Genomic DNA, 16,648 nt, shown 5'->3' with positions numbered 1-16,648 from the left:
TCTGATTAAATTTCCTGATTAAAAAGGAAAAGTTGTAGCCAAGCTGGGCTGAAGCTGCCCCAGGCAGGGTTACCTGGGGCTGCTCACCTTCAACCTGTGTGTGGTTTATTTTATCCTTGTCTTGCTGTCTTTGTGCTTGGGAAACTCTGCTCCCAAGCTTGCTTGTGGGCTTGGAATTCCAGGGCTGGTTCCTGCAGAGGATGGTCAATGTTATAAATACATTTTATATTGTTGGCTTTTCGCAAATATTAAAATGAATGTTATGTGTTTAAGAATGAGAAATTTTGTTGTATTAATATAGTTTTCTTTATTTCTGTTATTGATGAAATTTAGAAATAGTAGTATAATACATATATGTTAGGCTATGGCATAGTATTAAAATAAAAACTGCTTTTGTTTGTATAACCCAAAGACTGAGGAAAAAATAGCTAGAGACTCCTGCATTTGTAAACTATCTTACCCAGATGAAGACAGCAGTGACCAGAACTCTGGGGGGAGGAATTTATTGCATTTCTGGTATCAGAGAATGTAAATCTCAATGGCACCAAGAGGATTGATCTATTGGGAAGGGGGCAAGAGAAAACTAAACAGAAGAACACCAAAGATCCTAAGAAGAATGTCTGAATATGTATGAGAATTTATGGATATGTAGTAGGATTCTGTTTTTAAGGGACAATCCTTTGTTAGTAAGGTGTGCTCTCTTAGCTGAATGCAGAGACACCCGGCCGTATCTGTATACTTTATTTTTTTCTCCTAATTGTTTTTTTATTAAACTTTTAAATTCTATAAAAATTATGTGAACCTCGTTTTTCACAGTCAAGATGGTGATCCCTGGAGAGACTGAGGGTCGTTCTGGTGATCTGTTGAAGGAGAAGGGTAGTTGTGGTGATCCTTGCAGCAGAGGAGGGTTCTGATGATCCTCATGGAGCAGAAGGGTTGTGGTGCTCTTACTATGAGTTTGGGCATCTGCTCTGTGTTACTCTTCCTAAGGGCGACGTGTCCAAACGCCGTGGTGAACCTGCTGTGGTTGAATGGAGGTTGCAGAGTCGCCCAAGGCTGCGGTTCTCCGTCAATGAAGGGCCGTGTGTCCCCGGTGTGACACCGGCTCCTGTCCCGCGCTGTCCATCCCCGGGCTGTGCCAGCGCTTGGCTCCCGCCGCCATGGCCGCAGCCGCGCGCTGGGGCCCCCTGCTGGCTGCAGGTGTCAGTGCACTTTGTTACCAAATGATGTCACGGGTGTCGGCCCATGACGCCAGCGTGACGTCAGCCCCGCCTCAGCCAATCAGCGCGGGGAAGGTTGGGATGGTGACGTAAACTGCCCTAGCAACAGTCGGCGCGGTGCCGCCCAATCAGAAAATAGCTGTGGGCGGCCCCGAGCCAATGGGAGGCGGCGGAGGAGGACGGCGGCAGGAGGCAGGTCTCCTCAGGCTCTCTCCGCTAAGATGGCGGCGGCGCTGGCGATGGCGGCGGCCGCGGCTTTGTCTGCGCCCAGCGCCTGAGCGCGGCCCCGGCCCGGGCGGCCGCTCCGCTCCGAGCAGCGGCGGCGGAGTCATGACTGCAGAGCCCGTGAGGTACGGCCGGGCCGGGCGGCTCCGCTGCGGCCGCGCGGGGTGGGGCGGGGCCGGGCCGGGCCTGGCGCGGCGCAGCCTTGGCGGGACGGGAGGGAGGCGGGATGGCGGCGGGAGGGCAGCGCCGCTCTCGGCCTGGGCGGCGGGGCCGGGCCGGGCCCGGCGCGGGGGGCGGGAGGGACCGCTCCGTGCGGCGGGAAGGCCCCGGGGGCGGCCCCCGCCCCACGTGCGAGCGCGGCGGGGAAGCTCCGCCGAGCCCCCGCCCGCGCCCCGCGCTGGGCACGGGCAGCGGCCGCCTCCAGCAGGCCGCTCCGTCCGGTGGCGGGGCTGCCACAGAACGGCAGTAACTGACAAACGCCCGAAAAGTCGGGCTGAGAGAGGCGCCATGTTAAACTGTTAATAAATAGTTGTCTTTGTGTGCTTTCGGTTTTGCACGAATCCCCGGGGCTCTGACCCCCGCAGTCCATCACCCACAGACACGTGCCTGGGGCGCTACAAGAACCACGAGGTGTTGTCGCTTGACCCCCACAAATGCTGCACGTATCTTCAAACCGTGTTAGAGAAGCATCGCTGTGTCTTTAGTACTCATCACTGGCATTAGTGCTGAGCCTTGGGTAAAGTTTTTTCCGCGGTTATATTTATGTATCTTCACCTCCCGCCTTATTTTGAGTAGCTCGTAACTACTGTGTCATTCTAGGCAAAAGTTACAGGGATAGTGACTTTTCTCCTATTTTATATTGCTTGTTTTTGAAGTCTTAACGTTTCCAATTAGGAATATATAAAAAACAGGTTTTCGATGATTGTCATCATTGTTGATGTTGATCACACGCTGATGTAGGTCATGAGAATTGCAAATACACATTATTTGCTGCTAGACTTCCCAGCAGTTAGCAGTTTCTTCTGCCTGTAATTTCTTCCTTATTTTGTAAAACAGAGATTGTCCATCTCTCATTCTTTCTCCTTCTCACTCCCGCTTTCTCCCCTCTGTTCTTAAAGTACTTTGACAGCTTAAACAACTTATTTTTTTGGAGTGATTATTTTGTTGTGTAGACGGAGGTGCTAATTAAGGGGCTTTCTCCTTTTTCTTCTCCAGCCCTCAAAAGTCAAGCATAGAGTTTGATTTTTGTAGGATGAAAAGATCTGAGTTACTAATATTTATGGTCTGGTTTGCAGTCACAATTAGTATTTTATATTCTGAAGAACACTATTCCATTTGGACCACTTCACTTTCTGTTTTATTGTGATAGTCATATTTTGTTCCCTGTTGCCCATAATCTTGCTTGTCTTTTTTTTGAAACACTTGTATAATATTCAGGGGTTGTAATTAACTTCATTCCATAATCTTATGTTATTATTACTGCCACAATTAGTGTTACTAGCAAGGGGCTGCTTTGGAGGAAGAGGATATGGAAGCTCATACATTTTCCTTGCAGTTCTTAGATTACTTGCAGACAGATAAGGATTATTTCAGATTATTTGTTATTTTGAAGGTCAAAAAGCATTGACAGAGTAGATCTGATATTGTGTGCAGTCTTTGGGTGGGATCTGCCCACAGAGTAAGCAGCCCTGTGACAGACAAACTGCTTTTAAGTAAATAGACATAATGATTTCTTGGTGCTCCAAACTTTCCTTCTGTTCATGAGCTCAGTTCTCATTCAGTTTAAATGTTTGTTAAAATTCCCATCCCGTGCAGAGCTCATCTTGAGCAGTTTGTACTTGACAAGATGTGTGAAGGGCTGGGCTTAGCACTGCAGTGTCACACATGGCACTGGACATTGCACGGGCTTTCCCTTATTTCTGTCCAGTTCTTCTTAAAAATGGAGTTGGAGAGAAGGAAATGAAAAACAAAAGCACACCCGGTCTTCCTCTTTTGTTCCCATTTCCCACAAGTGCTGTTGGCTGTCAGCTGCCTGCGTTCCTGTCACTTCATTCTCTGCTCTCTGCAGTTTTGTCCATGTCAGAGGTGTGCAGAAATAAAGGACTGGGGGATCGCTGTTAGAATTATTGGGAAGATGTGCAAAAAACTGAATTTGGATGGAAAATCTATTCCCAGTACTTGTGGTAGATTGTCTTGCAGTGTTTCAGAGGAAAATCATCAATCAATACTAGTATGTTCCCAGAGAAGTTTTAAGCTTCTGTTACAAGAATACTTTTATTTAATATTAAGATCCTAGGGGCCTTCCATGTCCCAAATGAGAAATTTAGAATGATGAAAACTGGAGTAACCTCCTAAGAAACTTTTAAAAAGTGCTGCCTCTGTAAATATTTATAAAGAGGCATCAAAAACTTTTGCCCCAAAAACTTTTTTTTTTTTCCTTGTGCTTTCCTTTTTAAGGAGAGGAATCTTTATCATAGTGACCTAACCTGTTTCTACCAGTTCATACATTGTACAAAATAAGCACAGCAATAGGAAAACAAGTTTTGAATCTTTCTCACTTGAACTATCTGGTAGTCAGTGAATGTAGGGGGTGTTTTTTTAAAGTTGACAAAATAGGCTTCGTTCTTGGGGTTTTTTAATGCAGGCTTTTTACCTCATATTGTAATATTGGTAATTTGATTTTAAAGTTTTCATTAAATTGTCTGCATTTTTGAGTCAGTTGAATGTCTTTGTTCTGAGTGATATTGCAGGGTTGTTTGAGGTGTGTTACTTGATGCCACAATGATATAATTGGAAGTAAGTCAACACCAATCTTCTGTATTCCCTAAAGGGACAGTGAAAGTTCTCTGTCTTCCACACTGTTCTGGAATGAGCATAGGTAGATTCTTTGGTTCTTCCTGAAGAAGAGCAAAACTGTGTCATCTTCAGTGCCAGGTGTGCCCCAGAACCAATATCTGCAGCACTTAAATGAATTTCTCTGGGAGAGGAACTTACTGTAGAGACTTTGTTATTTCTGGTTTTGTACAATACTTTCTGTTATGGCTTCTCAAGCTTTGTATCAGGGTCTTTACAGGGCTTAACTGAAGGTATCTTCATTTTCTGGGAAACAATTTGGTGTGTTAGAGGGGTGTTTAATACAAAGTCTGCAACAGGGTGACCTTAACATTGTGTGAATTTGAAAGTCTCAGTTCTGTTACAGTCTAACTCCTTGTACCCTCTGCTTGAAGGGTGGAAAAGAGAATGCTTTTTATGTGCCTGTACGTCACCAAAAGAAAATATCAAAGTAATGCTAAAATGTGCTGTGTTCATCATAAAAACAAATGTCTGTGGCCTGTGAGAAAGTGCATTTTAAACTGAATTACCAGAAGTGTCTTTTATAAAGGGAAAGCCTAAGGATAGTGCTGAACCTCATGAAATCACATTTTGTATAGCTGGAGCTCAGCTCGTGCCTGCAGGTGATTTGGAAACATGAAGGAGTTCATGGATGGGTCAGTGGCAGGTTGTTCCCTTGGTGTGGCAGCAGGAGGAAGAAGAAATTGTAGAAATTCAGTGGCAAATGAAATGGAAGGTTTTATGTTGACTTTAAAAGAGGTGAAGTGTCCTGATTTATTTACTGAAGGAAGAGCATAAAGCTTTCATAGCCTGTGATGAAATGTAGTTGTCACTCAGGGTGGGTGATGGATTGATTAGTGTTGGTGGTTTGTTTTGTTTTCTTTTGTTTTGTTTTTTTGTTAGGAGTGAAACCTTGAAAAAGTCAAGAACTTGATGACACAGGTTGCTGACCAGTGTCAGCTGTAGTGCCATTGAAGCAGTTTATTTGCAAGTCCAAAATCTGCATAGTTGTAGAAATTTTTATCTGAGTGGATCCAACTGAAGGTTTTAATGGGTTTAAGCTAGAAGCTTTGTTGGGTAGATGCATCTGTCATGTAAAGCAAAGCTAAAAAATAGGCAATAAATTTGAGACTGAGATGGCCTTTATCTGTAAAATGAAAACCTGTGCTTTGGATGAGCTACAGCCTTTGGATGAGCTGTGGCAGCTGTGGTCAGGGGTATGTGGGAGAGTTGAAGGGCCAGGCTTTGATTCTCAGCAGAGTTGGTACTGAAGGAGGTTTGAGAACCTGTGATCAGCTCCAGGGAGCAGCAGGCAAATGAAGCAAAAGGCATTTTTAGAGTTAGAGGTCCCTGATGCTCTTGGTCATGGGGTCCTTCCTTCCCTTCTCACAGAGTGTGTTCAGACATTTTAAATACAGCTTGGTTGTGTGTTATGTGTGCTAGACTGAGCTTCCTTTCCTGAATCAGCAGAGTAAGGTGTGCACTTTGCATGATTTTTGTCCCATAAGGGTGAAAATGTTTAGATTTTCAAGTGGCAGCTTCAGTCTTTTTTCAGCTTGCAGGGTATTTCACCATTGAAGTTACACTTCAGTGTGGCATTGAAACCAACCTTAGCAGTGAGATTGTTTGTCTTACTTTTGCATTGTGGATTTGTGATAATGTTGCTTGTTTGGGTTTTTTTAAGATCCCATCAAAGAAACAAGTTAAAAACAAAGGGGTTTTTTTTCACTTCTTAGTGAATGAAGTGTGATAACTCACACCATGTCAACAGAAAGAAATTGTGTAATCTTCCTTGAACCAAATAAAGGGTCTCTTAGTGACTTTGAACTGTTACTTTCTCATTTCCCTTGTGTGTCTGGAGGAAGATAATTGTTTACTTGTCTGAACCTGTTATGCCGTATTTAAGCTCCAAAATTACTTCACCCACATCATCAAGCATCTTCAACTGTACCAGGTATCACTTGATTAAGCCCCCATGGATTAAAAGTCAGTTCTAAACAAAGTAAAAAAGTGAGTGTGTGTTAACAAAGTGTTAGGTTCAGAATCTCTTATGAAGTGCTGGATGCTTCCATCTCTTTCCAGAGAGTATCTCTTTTCAGAGAGTGTTTCAGAGCTTTGGTGCTCAGGTATTATCTGATCTTGTCAGGTCATTGTGGTACAATTCCTCCTAAGCACAAGACAAGTGCAGTACTGTGATAAAAACACGAGCAGCTCACCCAGAAAGATTGTGGGGCCTCCATTCATGGAGTCACTTGGAACCTGGCTTGGACATTGTCCTGGGTGACCTCCTGTACCTGTCTCTGCTTCTGCTGGGGATTGGACTTAGGGATCTCCAAAGATCCCTGGTGTGGAGTGGAAGAGAAAGGAGAGGACTCAGAGTGGATGGCATCAAGTGTGTGCAGGGTGTGAGGGTTTGTGTCCTTGGCCAGTAGAGCTGCTTCATGCCAACACAAACAGATTGTGTGAATCCTGAGTGTAAAACCTCACTTGGTTTGGCAGAATTCAATATAAGTAAGGTCCAAAATATGAATCTGATCTAGGACTTGTTGAGTGTCATGTTGCTTTTGCCTGCAGAAAATCATTGTTGAGTTAAAAATCAAGCACTGTGATGAAGTGCTCTGTTTCTCCACCATTATAAAACCATATTTTACTTGTTCAAGTAATATAATGGTCAGCTGATTTTATTTTCTGGTTTTGTATTTTTTCTGACAGAAGTAGGTTTCTTACGACATTGCAGGTGTGGGGTGGTCACTCTCTTATTTTAATTGGGATAAGAAAATAAAACAACTCCTACTGGAGGTTTTATCCTCTTTCCCACAGCTTTAAGCTATTTCATTCATGTGTGTTCAGCCACAATATTGACATGTTTTATGTGAAACAACAATGCAGGCTCTACCCTTGTAACTGAAACCTTTGAATTGGGCTAATTCTAACTTTCTTCCTTCTCATTAGGAAAAGCTTTTATGAAGATTTGCAGGTGACAGAATACTGGCCTGATTATATCAAGGTTTAGGACTAGTCTCTCTTCCCCCCATCCTAAATAAAATATTGAGAGTTTTGCTGTGGGTTGTTGGATTTCTGCTGTTCACACAGCGATGCAGTCTGAAGCAGAGGATGGCAATCTACAGTTTAAAAGTACAACTGGTTTTATTTTTCTTTAATTATTTCTCCTAAGGATTGTTTCATTTTGTCTGCTTAATACTTGTTCTGCAGCATTTCCATTTCAAAAGTGAAAAATGACTGAGACTGTATTTGAAACACCTGTAAACATGAATTTAAAAAACTTGTGGCTTGAACTATTTTTAAAGTTTAAACATAGAAAAATCTTAGACAAGTGTTGAACTTAGGGAAGGCATATGGTTGAAAAAAGCATATTTGTAAACATTGGGATAGATAAAAGCTGGAGAGGACTCCTGTACAATTTTCAGGAGCCACTTGAAATGCAGATGAGGGACATTTGTTTAGAGTAATAGTTGGTAGGTGTTTGTTTAAAGAAAATGCACTTTCAAATTATTGTTCCAGATGTTGACAATAACTGGGACATTCCCCACTTCCACTTTTAAAGTGTCTGAAGAAAACAAATAGAAACTGAGTGCAATAACAAGGTTTTCAGTGCAGTTTCAGAGGACAGTCTAATGTCTCCTGGGTTTGCTGCTGAAGTGGTCAGTGCTGCTCCTTCCACTGCCCTGGTTTTGAATTTTCATCAGTTCACATGCCTTCAGAAGAAATATAATTATGTGAATGTGTGACAGCTTGGATCCAAATGAAAACTGTTTGTTGAAATTGTATTTATCCAAGGTGATGTGATTTGCTTTTAAGAAGCACAGTCATCAGCTGGCACAGGGGGTGAGATCGTGGTGGGTACCCACCGTGTCACTGCCCCTGCTCAGCTGGGCAGGGGAGGGAGAGGACAATGAAAAGTTCAGGTTGAGATAAGGACAGGGACATCATCCAGCAATTGCCATCACGGGCAAAACAGACTCTGCCTGGGGAAATCAGCTTAATTTATTGCCCATCAAATCAGAGTAGGGTAATGAGAAATAAATCCCCAATATTAGAATACTTTCTACCCATCCCTTCCTTTTCTCCTAGGTTTAACTTTACTTGATTCTCTGCCTCCTCCTGATGAGCAGTGCAGGGGGATGGGAATGGGGGCTGTAGTTCAGCTCATCACGTTCCTTCCCTGCTCCAGTGTGGGGTCTCTCCCATGGGAGATGGTTCTCCATGGACTTCTCCCATGTGGGTCCTTCCCATGGGCTGCAGTTCTTCCTGAGCTGCTCCAGTGTGGTCCTTTCCCATCCCACAGCGTTCAGGGAGGGGCTGCTGCAGCAGAGGGTTCCCCTGGGCTCGCAGCCTCCTTCGGGCATCACCCTGAGCAGGCGTGGGGTCCTCCATGGGCTGCAGCTGCGTCTCTGCTCCCCTGTGGCCCCACCACGGGCTGCAGGTGGATCTCTACAGGTGGATCTCTCCTCTGACCCTCATGTGCCTCACCTGTGTCTCCTCCCCTGGCCTCAGTGGCTGCAGGGTTGTTACTGTCACATGCTTGCTCCTCACTCCCAGCTGCTGTTTTGCAGCAGGTTTTTTCTTTTCCCAAATAATAATCCCAGAGGCACTAGGGGCACTGCTGATGGGCTCAGCCTTGGCCAGCAGCGTGTCCCTCTTGGAGCAGGCTGGTGTTGGCTCAGCTGGACATGGAGGAAGCTTTGGGCATCTCTGCACAGAGGTTTGTCACCCCTGTAGCCTCCCACTACCAGAACCTGGCCACACAAACCTGGTACAGGTAAGAACATCCAGGGAACAGCACTCAGCAGCCAGTTGGAATGAAGTGTGTTATGTCTAGATTAGGACACAAGCTTTCTAGCTCTGTATTTATTCTAATTATTTGTGGACTCATTTATAGGTAATTTGCCTGCTCTGGATGTTTTGTTATTCTGTTAGGGCCAGACATTTATTGTTTGCTTTAACAGTGCTTGCTCTGAATGTAGGTAAGGAATGGTACGTTCCAAGGTAGCTCCCAAGGTCACAAATCAGGTTCATGGCCAAACCAATAATAGCAGGGCACCTTCTCCTTCAGTCCTGTTTTAATTAGGCTGAACAGTGTTGAAATAGCTCTACAGTGTGTGGGGAAGCCGTTTGCTTAGAAAACTCAAGTGTGAAACCACTAATAAATAGTGTGGGGACTGTAAGTGTAGAGGAGCCTGTTTGCCTCAGTAGTGCTTCAGAGATGGTTCTGTATTTTTAGGCTTGTATGTTTATTAAAAACCATATGCTTATAGGCTGATCAGTTTAATAGTGATTGGGCCTGTACTGCAAAGAATAAGCATTTTGCAGCAGAAGCTTTAAATAAAAATAATAGATTATTCTCAAGTATAAATGAATGACATAAAATCACTTTTGTATAGAACCAGATAAAGCATTGCCCTAAATTAACATTTCTCTCTAGTGAAGTATATGAAGTGTAACACCTTTACTTAGATTTGACCTGGTATACCTTAACAAAGCTTATGGTACAAAGTAATGCATAATCAAGAGAAAAAGCAAGTTGAGAAGGCTTTTTAGTATTAGTTTGTATATCATCTTTTTTGATTGGTTGTCAGCAAGAACATTTTGCTCTGAAAATGATAATTTTACATTAGTTAGGATAAGAGTTAATGAATGGTAGTAGATAATGTTTCAAGTATTAGTCACAAAGACACATGCATACTATTCTGAATTCATTCTGTATTGACAACAATAAAACAATACTGAACTCATCTATAGCTCCCATTTTCTTTCTTAAATGCTGTTACCAAAACAAGTTATTTATAAACTAAATGAGCAGAATTCCACATGTGGCTTTTTTGTCGTTGTTTTTACTACCAAAAATGTACTTTCTTGTGGCCTTTCTAAATGTGCTTTATTTCTTCAGACCATCTGGAATGCATATAAAATCTCTTTATATGCTTTTACTATAAAATAATTCTGAAGAACTCTAGGGTTTTTTTCACTTAATGTGAGTAAATTGTCATTAAATCTCCCTTCTAAAGGAGAGCATGCAAGCTGTTAAGACTGCAGTGTACCATTATCATCTTCTGTAATGTTTTCCAAGTATGCCTTCCATCCATGAGAAAAAGGGAAGCCCAAGATTAGGGAACTGGCAGTTATGTAGCAGCATGAGTCCAGTAATTAGAGGGAAAGACTTTTGGACAGATTGAGAGAAAAATTTTAAGGTACTCTTGAGAGTTAAAGAGCTTTGTTCTGCTCTTTCAGACTTGCTCCAGTGATTGATGGTACATATGTAGTCTCAAAAGAAAAGTGCCCTTCACTCATGCAGAAAATCTTTTCATTGTAAAGTGCTGTTTTGTTTTATTTTGAGTACCTCAGGAGATCTAAAGAAATTGCAGATGATTTTTTTTTTTTTTAATGGATGGTTTATGCTGTTTTATGTGGTTATTTTCATTGGTTGGAATAGTCACTGGCACTGATGTGGGGATATTCACTCAGCTCAAGAGAGCACTCACCTGCACATCCTTCTGATAAAATGAGAGTTGGTTTTTTTTAAGCAATAACAAATTGAAAGTCAGAAGTTAATAAATTGATGTGTTCAGAGAAATAGTAGTGATGGTAAAGGTGGCTGCTCAGGTTGAATATTCAAAAGTTCTTATGACCAATAAAACAGGCACAGAAAATGTAATTTCTTCTTGCTGTTAGAAGACTATTTTGAAATTTATGGGAAAACAAACAGTGGGAAGGGTGGAAAGCCTTTATCCTTCATCTAGGCTCACTTCTGCTGGGGATAGGGCAGGTCAGGAGTTGGAAAAGCATCTGGAGCGGCAGATAAGGGGTGGTGAGTCAGGACAGATCAGCTGCAGATTCCAGAGGGCTGATAAGGAGGGGAGGGAGCAAACAGCTCAGTGGCACTTCTGAACAGGGGCTGAACACCCTTGGCCTGGGTCAGGGCAGCTGGAAAAGCCTTGTCCTGGAAAGTTGTAGGAGTTTTGGGAGAACTAAACCATGTATAATGCCAGGGAGTAACGTAGAGGTTATGTAGATATGTATATATTACAGCTTTCTAAGGCAAGCCTGGCATCAGGCTGTTGTTTTTTACTGTAATCAGTAAATGTACTCCAGATTGTTCCTGAGGTCTAAAAGTGTCTAATGAAAGTTGCCAGAGGATTGTTTTTTATGAGTTAATCATCAGCATTCAAACAGATCAAGGAATGATCTGGTCCTGCATGGTTGTTTCTTGACAAAATTACCACCACACAGCATGTATGTAGATGGTAGATTTAATAGAAGTTTTGCATCAGCAAATTTTCATATTCAGTGGACCTGTCATATTCATTTAACTATTCACTGTCATATTCAGTGGACCTGTTTGTTTTGAAGTTTGCAGGTGAAACTCTTCTGTTAGTTCTAGTGGTTTATATCTCAAAGGTGACATTTTTGGTAATAAAGATTATTCTTACCTATCTGGCTTCTGACAAGCAGAATATTAAATTTTTGCTGTCTTCATGTCATAGCAGCATCACCACTCAGACTTCCTAAATTTTGTCAATAATTGTAAACAATGAAAATGATTTAAAATAGACTTTATGCTTTTGTGTCAATAAGGCTACACCTACTATTTCACTCAGTATTTAGAAAAATTATGTGCTTTTTATTTGCTCTGATATACTCATGCAGAAACAAATGTTTAAATCTCATGTGGATGTGTATTGAGATTAAACATAAGCTTTCAAGCTTGATAAATTGGAGTGAGATGTGTAAGTAACTCTGAGTATTGTATTTTAACAGTGAAAGCAAGTTGAATACATTGGTACAGAAACTCCATGACTTCTTGGCTCACTCATCAGAAGAATCTGAGGACGCAAACTCTCCTCCAGCATTATCTAAAAACAAAAGTATAGGTAAAAAGACATTTTATGTTCATTTTCAATGTATATGTGATTCAAAAGCCAAGTAACTTGATGTTGTTATTTCACTATATCACACTTCACTGGGATAATTATACCAAGTCTTAAGTGGTGATAGCTTGATAAATACACAATAGGCCTTTGATACAATATTTATTTCAGTTCTGAATCTTTCTAAAGGTGAAAAAAATCTAATCTTCTGATAATTTCCCTTCTCTGAAACATGAGATATCAAACACACAGGTACTTGCTGTGCTAGGAGTTCCTTGTTCAGTGTTTCTGAAATTATAAATGCAGCATCTTGTTTTTTCTGCTGTGGTAATGCTTTTGCAGTCCTTGTAGGTGTGGAAGAAGTTCTGGAGATTATGTTTCCTTAGTAATTTGAAAAAGATTTCTACATATAATCTGGAAACATTTGAAAAGAAAATAATACTTTTTAAAAAACTAGAGGCCTACACTAGGTCAGAATTGATATTGGAAATTTTTACTTCCAAGTTAGAAATAGGTAAGGAAATTTAAATACTTCCATGACAGTGATTACAAGTGAAATCATTTCATGTCAGTACTAAATAAAATCTGTTTCCAAATTTAACTGGTTAAATTTGTTTCTTAGGTGAACTTGGACTGGATACAGGTGCAAAGCCTTTCAATCTCTACTGATTAATGAGCTAAAAGCTGTGTTGATGTGGTAGACTGCAGGAGAAGAGTGTGCTGGCTGTATTACAGAATTTATTTTCAAACTCCAGTTGTCTTAAGTAATGTCTTCCATGGGTTTTCTGGCTTGTAGTTTTTATCTTTTAATATTTTCTTTAGAGAAGGAGTCTGCTGCCTGTAGCATTCACCTCCTCATGTCAGCATCAAACAGAACTGTTAGCACAGGAGAAAGAAACTACTTATGTGGTGCTTCAGTAGAACAGTAAAATAAACTGATGTAGATGCATCTCAAAGTGAAATTATGCTGAGGAGCACACGGGGAAAAAGAAATCTTCTCTTCTTCCTCTGTAGTTAAAAATTAGCATTTGTTTCTTTGCCATAAAACACAGATTGTCTTTGAAATGGATACACTTGCAAATTCATAGCATATTGTTGTGTTGGTTTAGAGGTCTAGAAGAACATACTAGAGTTGAAGAGTCAGGATTAAACACTTTAATATTAGGAATTTACTGTGCAAATTTCCTTCTCATCCCAATGTTCTATGCATAATGAAAATGTCTTTAGCAACTTGCTTGCTTTTTTTTTTTCTTTAATCCAGAGGGTGCTCATTACAAGCAGAAGTTGATGTGACTGGGGCCAAATCAGATTTGTTTAGTAATGGATCTTATTTTGTTCCAGAATTTGGAGGGTATGTGAGCTATTGGGTAGTGTTGTGTTGTGAGGAGGGAGATGATGATAAAGGTGGTTAAACGTGGCCCAGGGAGGCTGGATGTCAGAAATCAGTTGGGTATTAGCTGATATTACTTCATACCCTAAACTTTTGTCCCTGCCACACACAGAAGTCAGTTAAAACAGGAAGCAATATTTGCTTTATAGCCTTAATAATGTTCTTTATCTCCTCTGCACTGGAGCTGGATGTCTCCCTCTTTTCCACTGCATGGCTGCCAGCAGGAGAATCGAGAGCCAGCCTGCCTGCTCTTGTTCCAAGAGTGGAGCAGCAATCCCAGGGGAAGCTCTGCTCCCTGATAGCCCTGGAGTGGCTGGGCAGGAGCAGCCAGGCCAGCACTGGCTGCAGCACTCAGGCTGCTTCGGTGGGCACACGGAGAAACTGGCACTGCAGCGTGTTCAGCTGCCTTTGGAATAGCACATGTGCATCAGGCTGCCAGTCTGAGTGCAGAGTCTGCACACACTGGGGCTGCCAGAGCAGGGGAAGCTCTGCCAAGCTCTCCAAGCTGGTATTTTCCATGGGTTTATCACTCAGGCAAAGTTGGTCAAGGGTAGAATGTGGGCAGTATCCAAGCTGCAGCAGAAATATTACCCTCCTTCCATATCTCACGTTTCTCCCTCACAATAGGGAATGCCTGTTATTCTAGAGGAGAAGCTTCAGGTATTTATAAAGGCCAAAAACACTGTCTGCTTCCATTTTGTGTTTCTTCCTTCACATGTGGAAATGGCTGGATGATTTTCCCTGCAATTTACTCAGTTCTGCAGAGGTCAAATATCCAACATTGAATTCTCTAAGTGATTCAGTTTTTTCAAAGTATAGAAGTAAATTGTTTGGTTCTCCCCAAAACTGAAGTTTAAGGATAAAAAAGTTGTCGTGCTAGTAGTCTTCTGTTAAAATCACATTTTTAATGTGATAAGTGTCACATAATCCTGTATAAGGCTAATAATCCTGATAAGTATCCTGTAATTATACTTCCTTCTCAGTAGCATCTGTTAAAATCCTGCTGTTCCTAAACTTTTGGAGCAACTTCATACATGAGTCATTCAATCACTGAACTCCAAACTTTCCCTTCCATTTCCAGGACTGGTGGATTGGAGCAGGTGCCAATAGGTTGCAGGTCTTTAGGCTTTATATTCTACACTTCCCAAGCTTGAGAAACAGGAATTATCATCAGAACTTGGATCAAATGGGATTTTTGTCTGTGGTTCCGTGATCCCAGATTTAATATTTTGTTTCTTATGTCAAGATGTGTGAGAGAAAATACTTGTAGGAAATTCTTAGAGATCAGCAGAAATGCACTAATGATATTATTACATCTGTGGAAGTCAGTTACCTCTATCCAAGCTGGTGAAACATAAACAATGCTGTGATGTGCAGTGTGAAGAACTTCTGATGTTCCTTGCATTTCAATGGACTCCTTTAATTTGTCTCCATAGGTAAAAGTAGAGAACCTAAAGGAAGCCCAGCCTCAATGGAGAACAACAAGGACGAGGTAGGAATAAAAAATGCTTTTGAATTCTAGTTGCACGTCTGGTGCACAGTGGCTGAGATCACTCTGTTGCTTTTACAATAAATGCTTCAATAATACTGTCAGAAGCACCCATTAATGTCCTCCCTCTTCACCCTGTTACTCAGATAACAATAGGTACTTGATTGTTCTTTAGACAAATACACTTCCTTTAAAAAAAAATAAAAATGGACCTATGTTAAACTGAGCAGAAATTTTTCGTGTGGTATTTCTTACTTCTATCTGTTCTCCTATTGGAAACATTCTGGTAGACAAGGTCTTAACATTGTAGAGAAAACACAAGTGCCAGTGTCTTGCCTTAGTTTGCCTTTACTGCTGTAAATTCAGGTATTTTCAACTGCCCAGACCTAGTTGTGATCTGAGTGCAAAAACCATTGAAAAAATCAGTTTTGCTCTGAAGGCAGCCAGTGCTTTCTGGCACATGAGCCACATACAAGAGTCTGTTCTGCTGGCAGTTCGTGGCTGCTGCTCCTCCTGAGTGCCAGAGCCCTCTGGAAGGGTGTGTTGGAAAAGGGGATGGTTTCTTCACATAGCAAGAAGAACATTCCCAGCCCTGTGTGAGCTGCTGACTTCGGACCTGAAACTCCAGAGATTCAGTTTAACTGAGCTGGCATGACTGTTGAAACTGTCAGTTGTAGTTACTGTTTTTCCTGCTGCTCTTTTAAAATTATTTTTTTGTAAGGGCACTGGTGATTTGAATTGTTTCTAGTTAATGCAAGAAAACTGTTCTTCGACAGTTACCTTGGATGTAAATGTTGATTTTTACATTTTGTTCTTGTTTCTAGGGAAGTAGTTCTTCAGAAAGAACCAAATCCTTAGGATCATCCCGTTCCAAAAGGTTGGTTTGGAAAATGATAACAAATAAATAACTTTCTGGGTGTGAGAAGCTATAGAAAAGTGGGTGCACTGCGTCAAATATTTTAGGTCCACACCGGTAAAAATCCATGGAGTGCTGGTAAAACAAATGCCTTATAGTACATTTAAAATCCAAACTATTTCTCAGGATGAAAGGTTAAGATGCTCAAGCTTGGTTATTATTTACAATGATAAGATTGTCCCATATCTTCAGGACAAAAGAGTTTGTACAAGAGTTCCTTGAGTCTTGTACATGTAGGATTCTTCCAAAAATGTAATTTGGGTCATACAGGAAAAAAAGGCTTTATGTGCCTGACTGTTGGGAGAGTGCAGCATCAGACTGTGCTGTTGCGTTGTCCTGTGCAGAAACTGCCATTTGCTGTATCCCTGCTTAATCCTTTTTCCCTCATCTAAAAAAATATGGAGTGAATTGTTTCCCAGTTGCTTGAACCTACAAATTATTTGTGTCCCAAGTAAAAGCAGACTCAGTCCAGTCAAACTCTTCCTCATCTGCTCTCAGCTGATGCTCACTCAAATTCTGTCCTCTGTGATTTTTATTGAATCTCAGTGAACTGTGCAGGGAGTTGAGCTTTCAACAGCAGCCATAGTGCTGTTGCATTGCATAGTGCATTGTTGCTGTTTTTAGAAGTCTCTTTTCACTCTCCTTTTTATCCAAGTTGCTTTATTTTATCATGTCTGTTGGAATTAATAT

The 16,648-nt window shown here is 41.5% G+C and overlaps 1 protein-coding gene across 8 annotated transcripts in view; it reads left to right on the top strand.

The window, feature by feature from the left end:
* The first annotated feature begins 728 nt into the window (after positions 1–728).
* The window catches only part of ATRX (ATRX chromatin remodeler), a 64,680-nt gene continuing 48,760 nt past the window's right edge, over positions 729–16,648 (top strand). For 2 of the 8 annotated variants that reach the window (XM_058848239.1, XM_058848236.1), the window contains exons 1-4: positions 730–1,570; positions 12,054–12,166; positions 14,990–15,045; positions 15,867–15,919. In XM_058848239.1, the coding sequence (XP_058704222.1) occupies positions 1,380–1,570; positions 12,054–12,166; positions 14,990–15,045; positions 15,867–15,919 (413 nt within the window). In that variant the 5' untranslated portion in view covers positions 730–1,379. Of the gene's footprint in view, positions 1,571–1,957; positions 2,182–8,953; positions 9,058–11,176; positions 11,299–11,357; positions 11,529–12,053; positions 12,167–14,989; positions 15,046–15,866; positions 15,920–16,648 lie in introns of those variants that run through there. The other 6 variants (XM_058848237.1, XM_058848242.1, XM_058848238.1 and 3 more) reach the window with 6 other exon arrangements.

The sequence above is a fragment of the Poecile atricapillus genome, chromosome 12, assembly GCF_030490865.1.
Source record: "Poecile atricapillus isolate bPoeAtr1 chromosome 12, bPoeAtr1.hap1, whole genome shotgun sequence".
NCBI lineage: Eukaryota > Metazoa > Chordata > Aves > Passeriformes > Paridae > Poecile > Poecile atricapillus.
The sequence above is the reverse complement of the archived record's forward strand: the minus strand, read 5'-3'. Positions and strand labels throughout refer to the sequence as shown.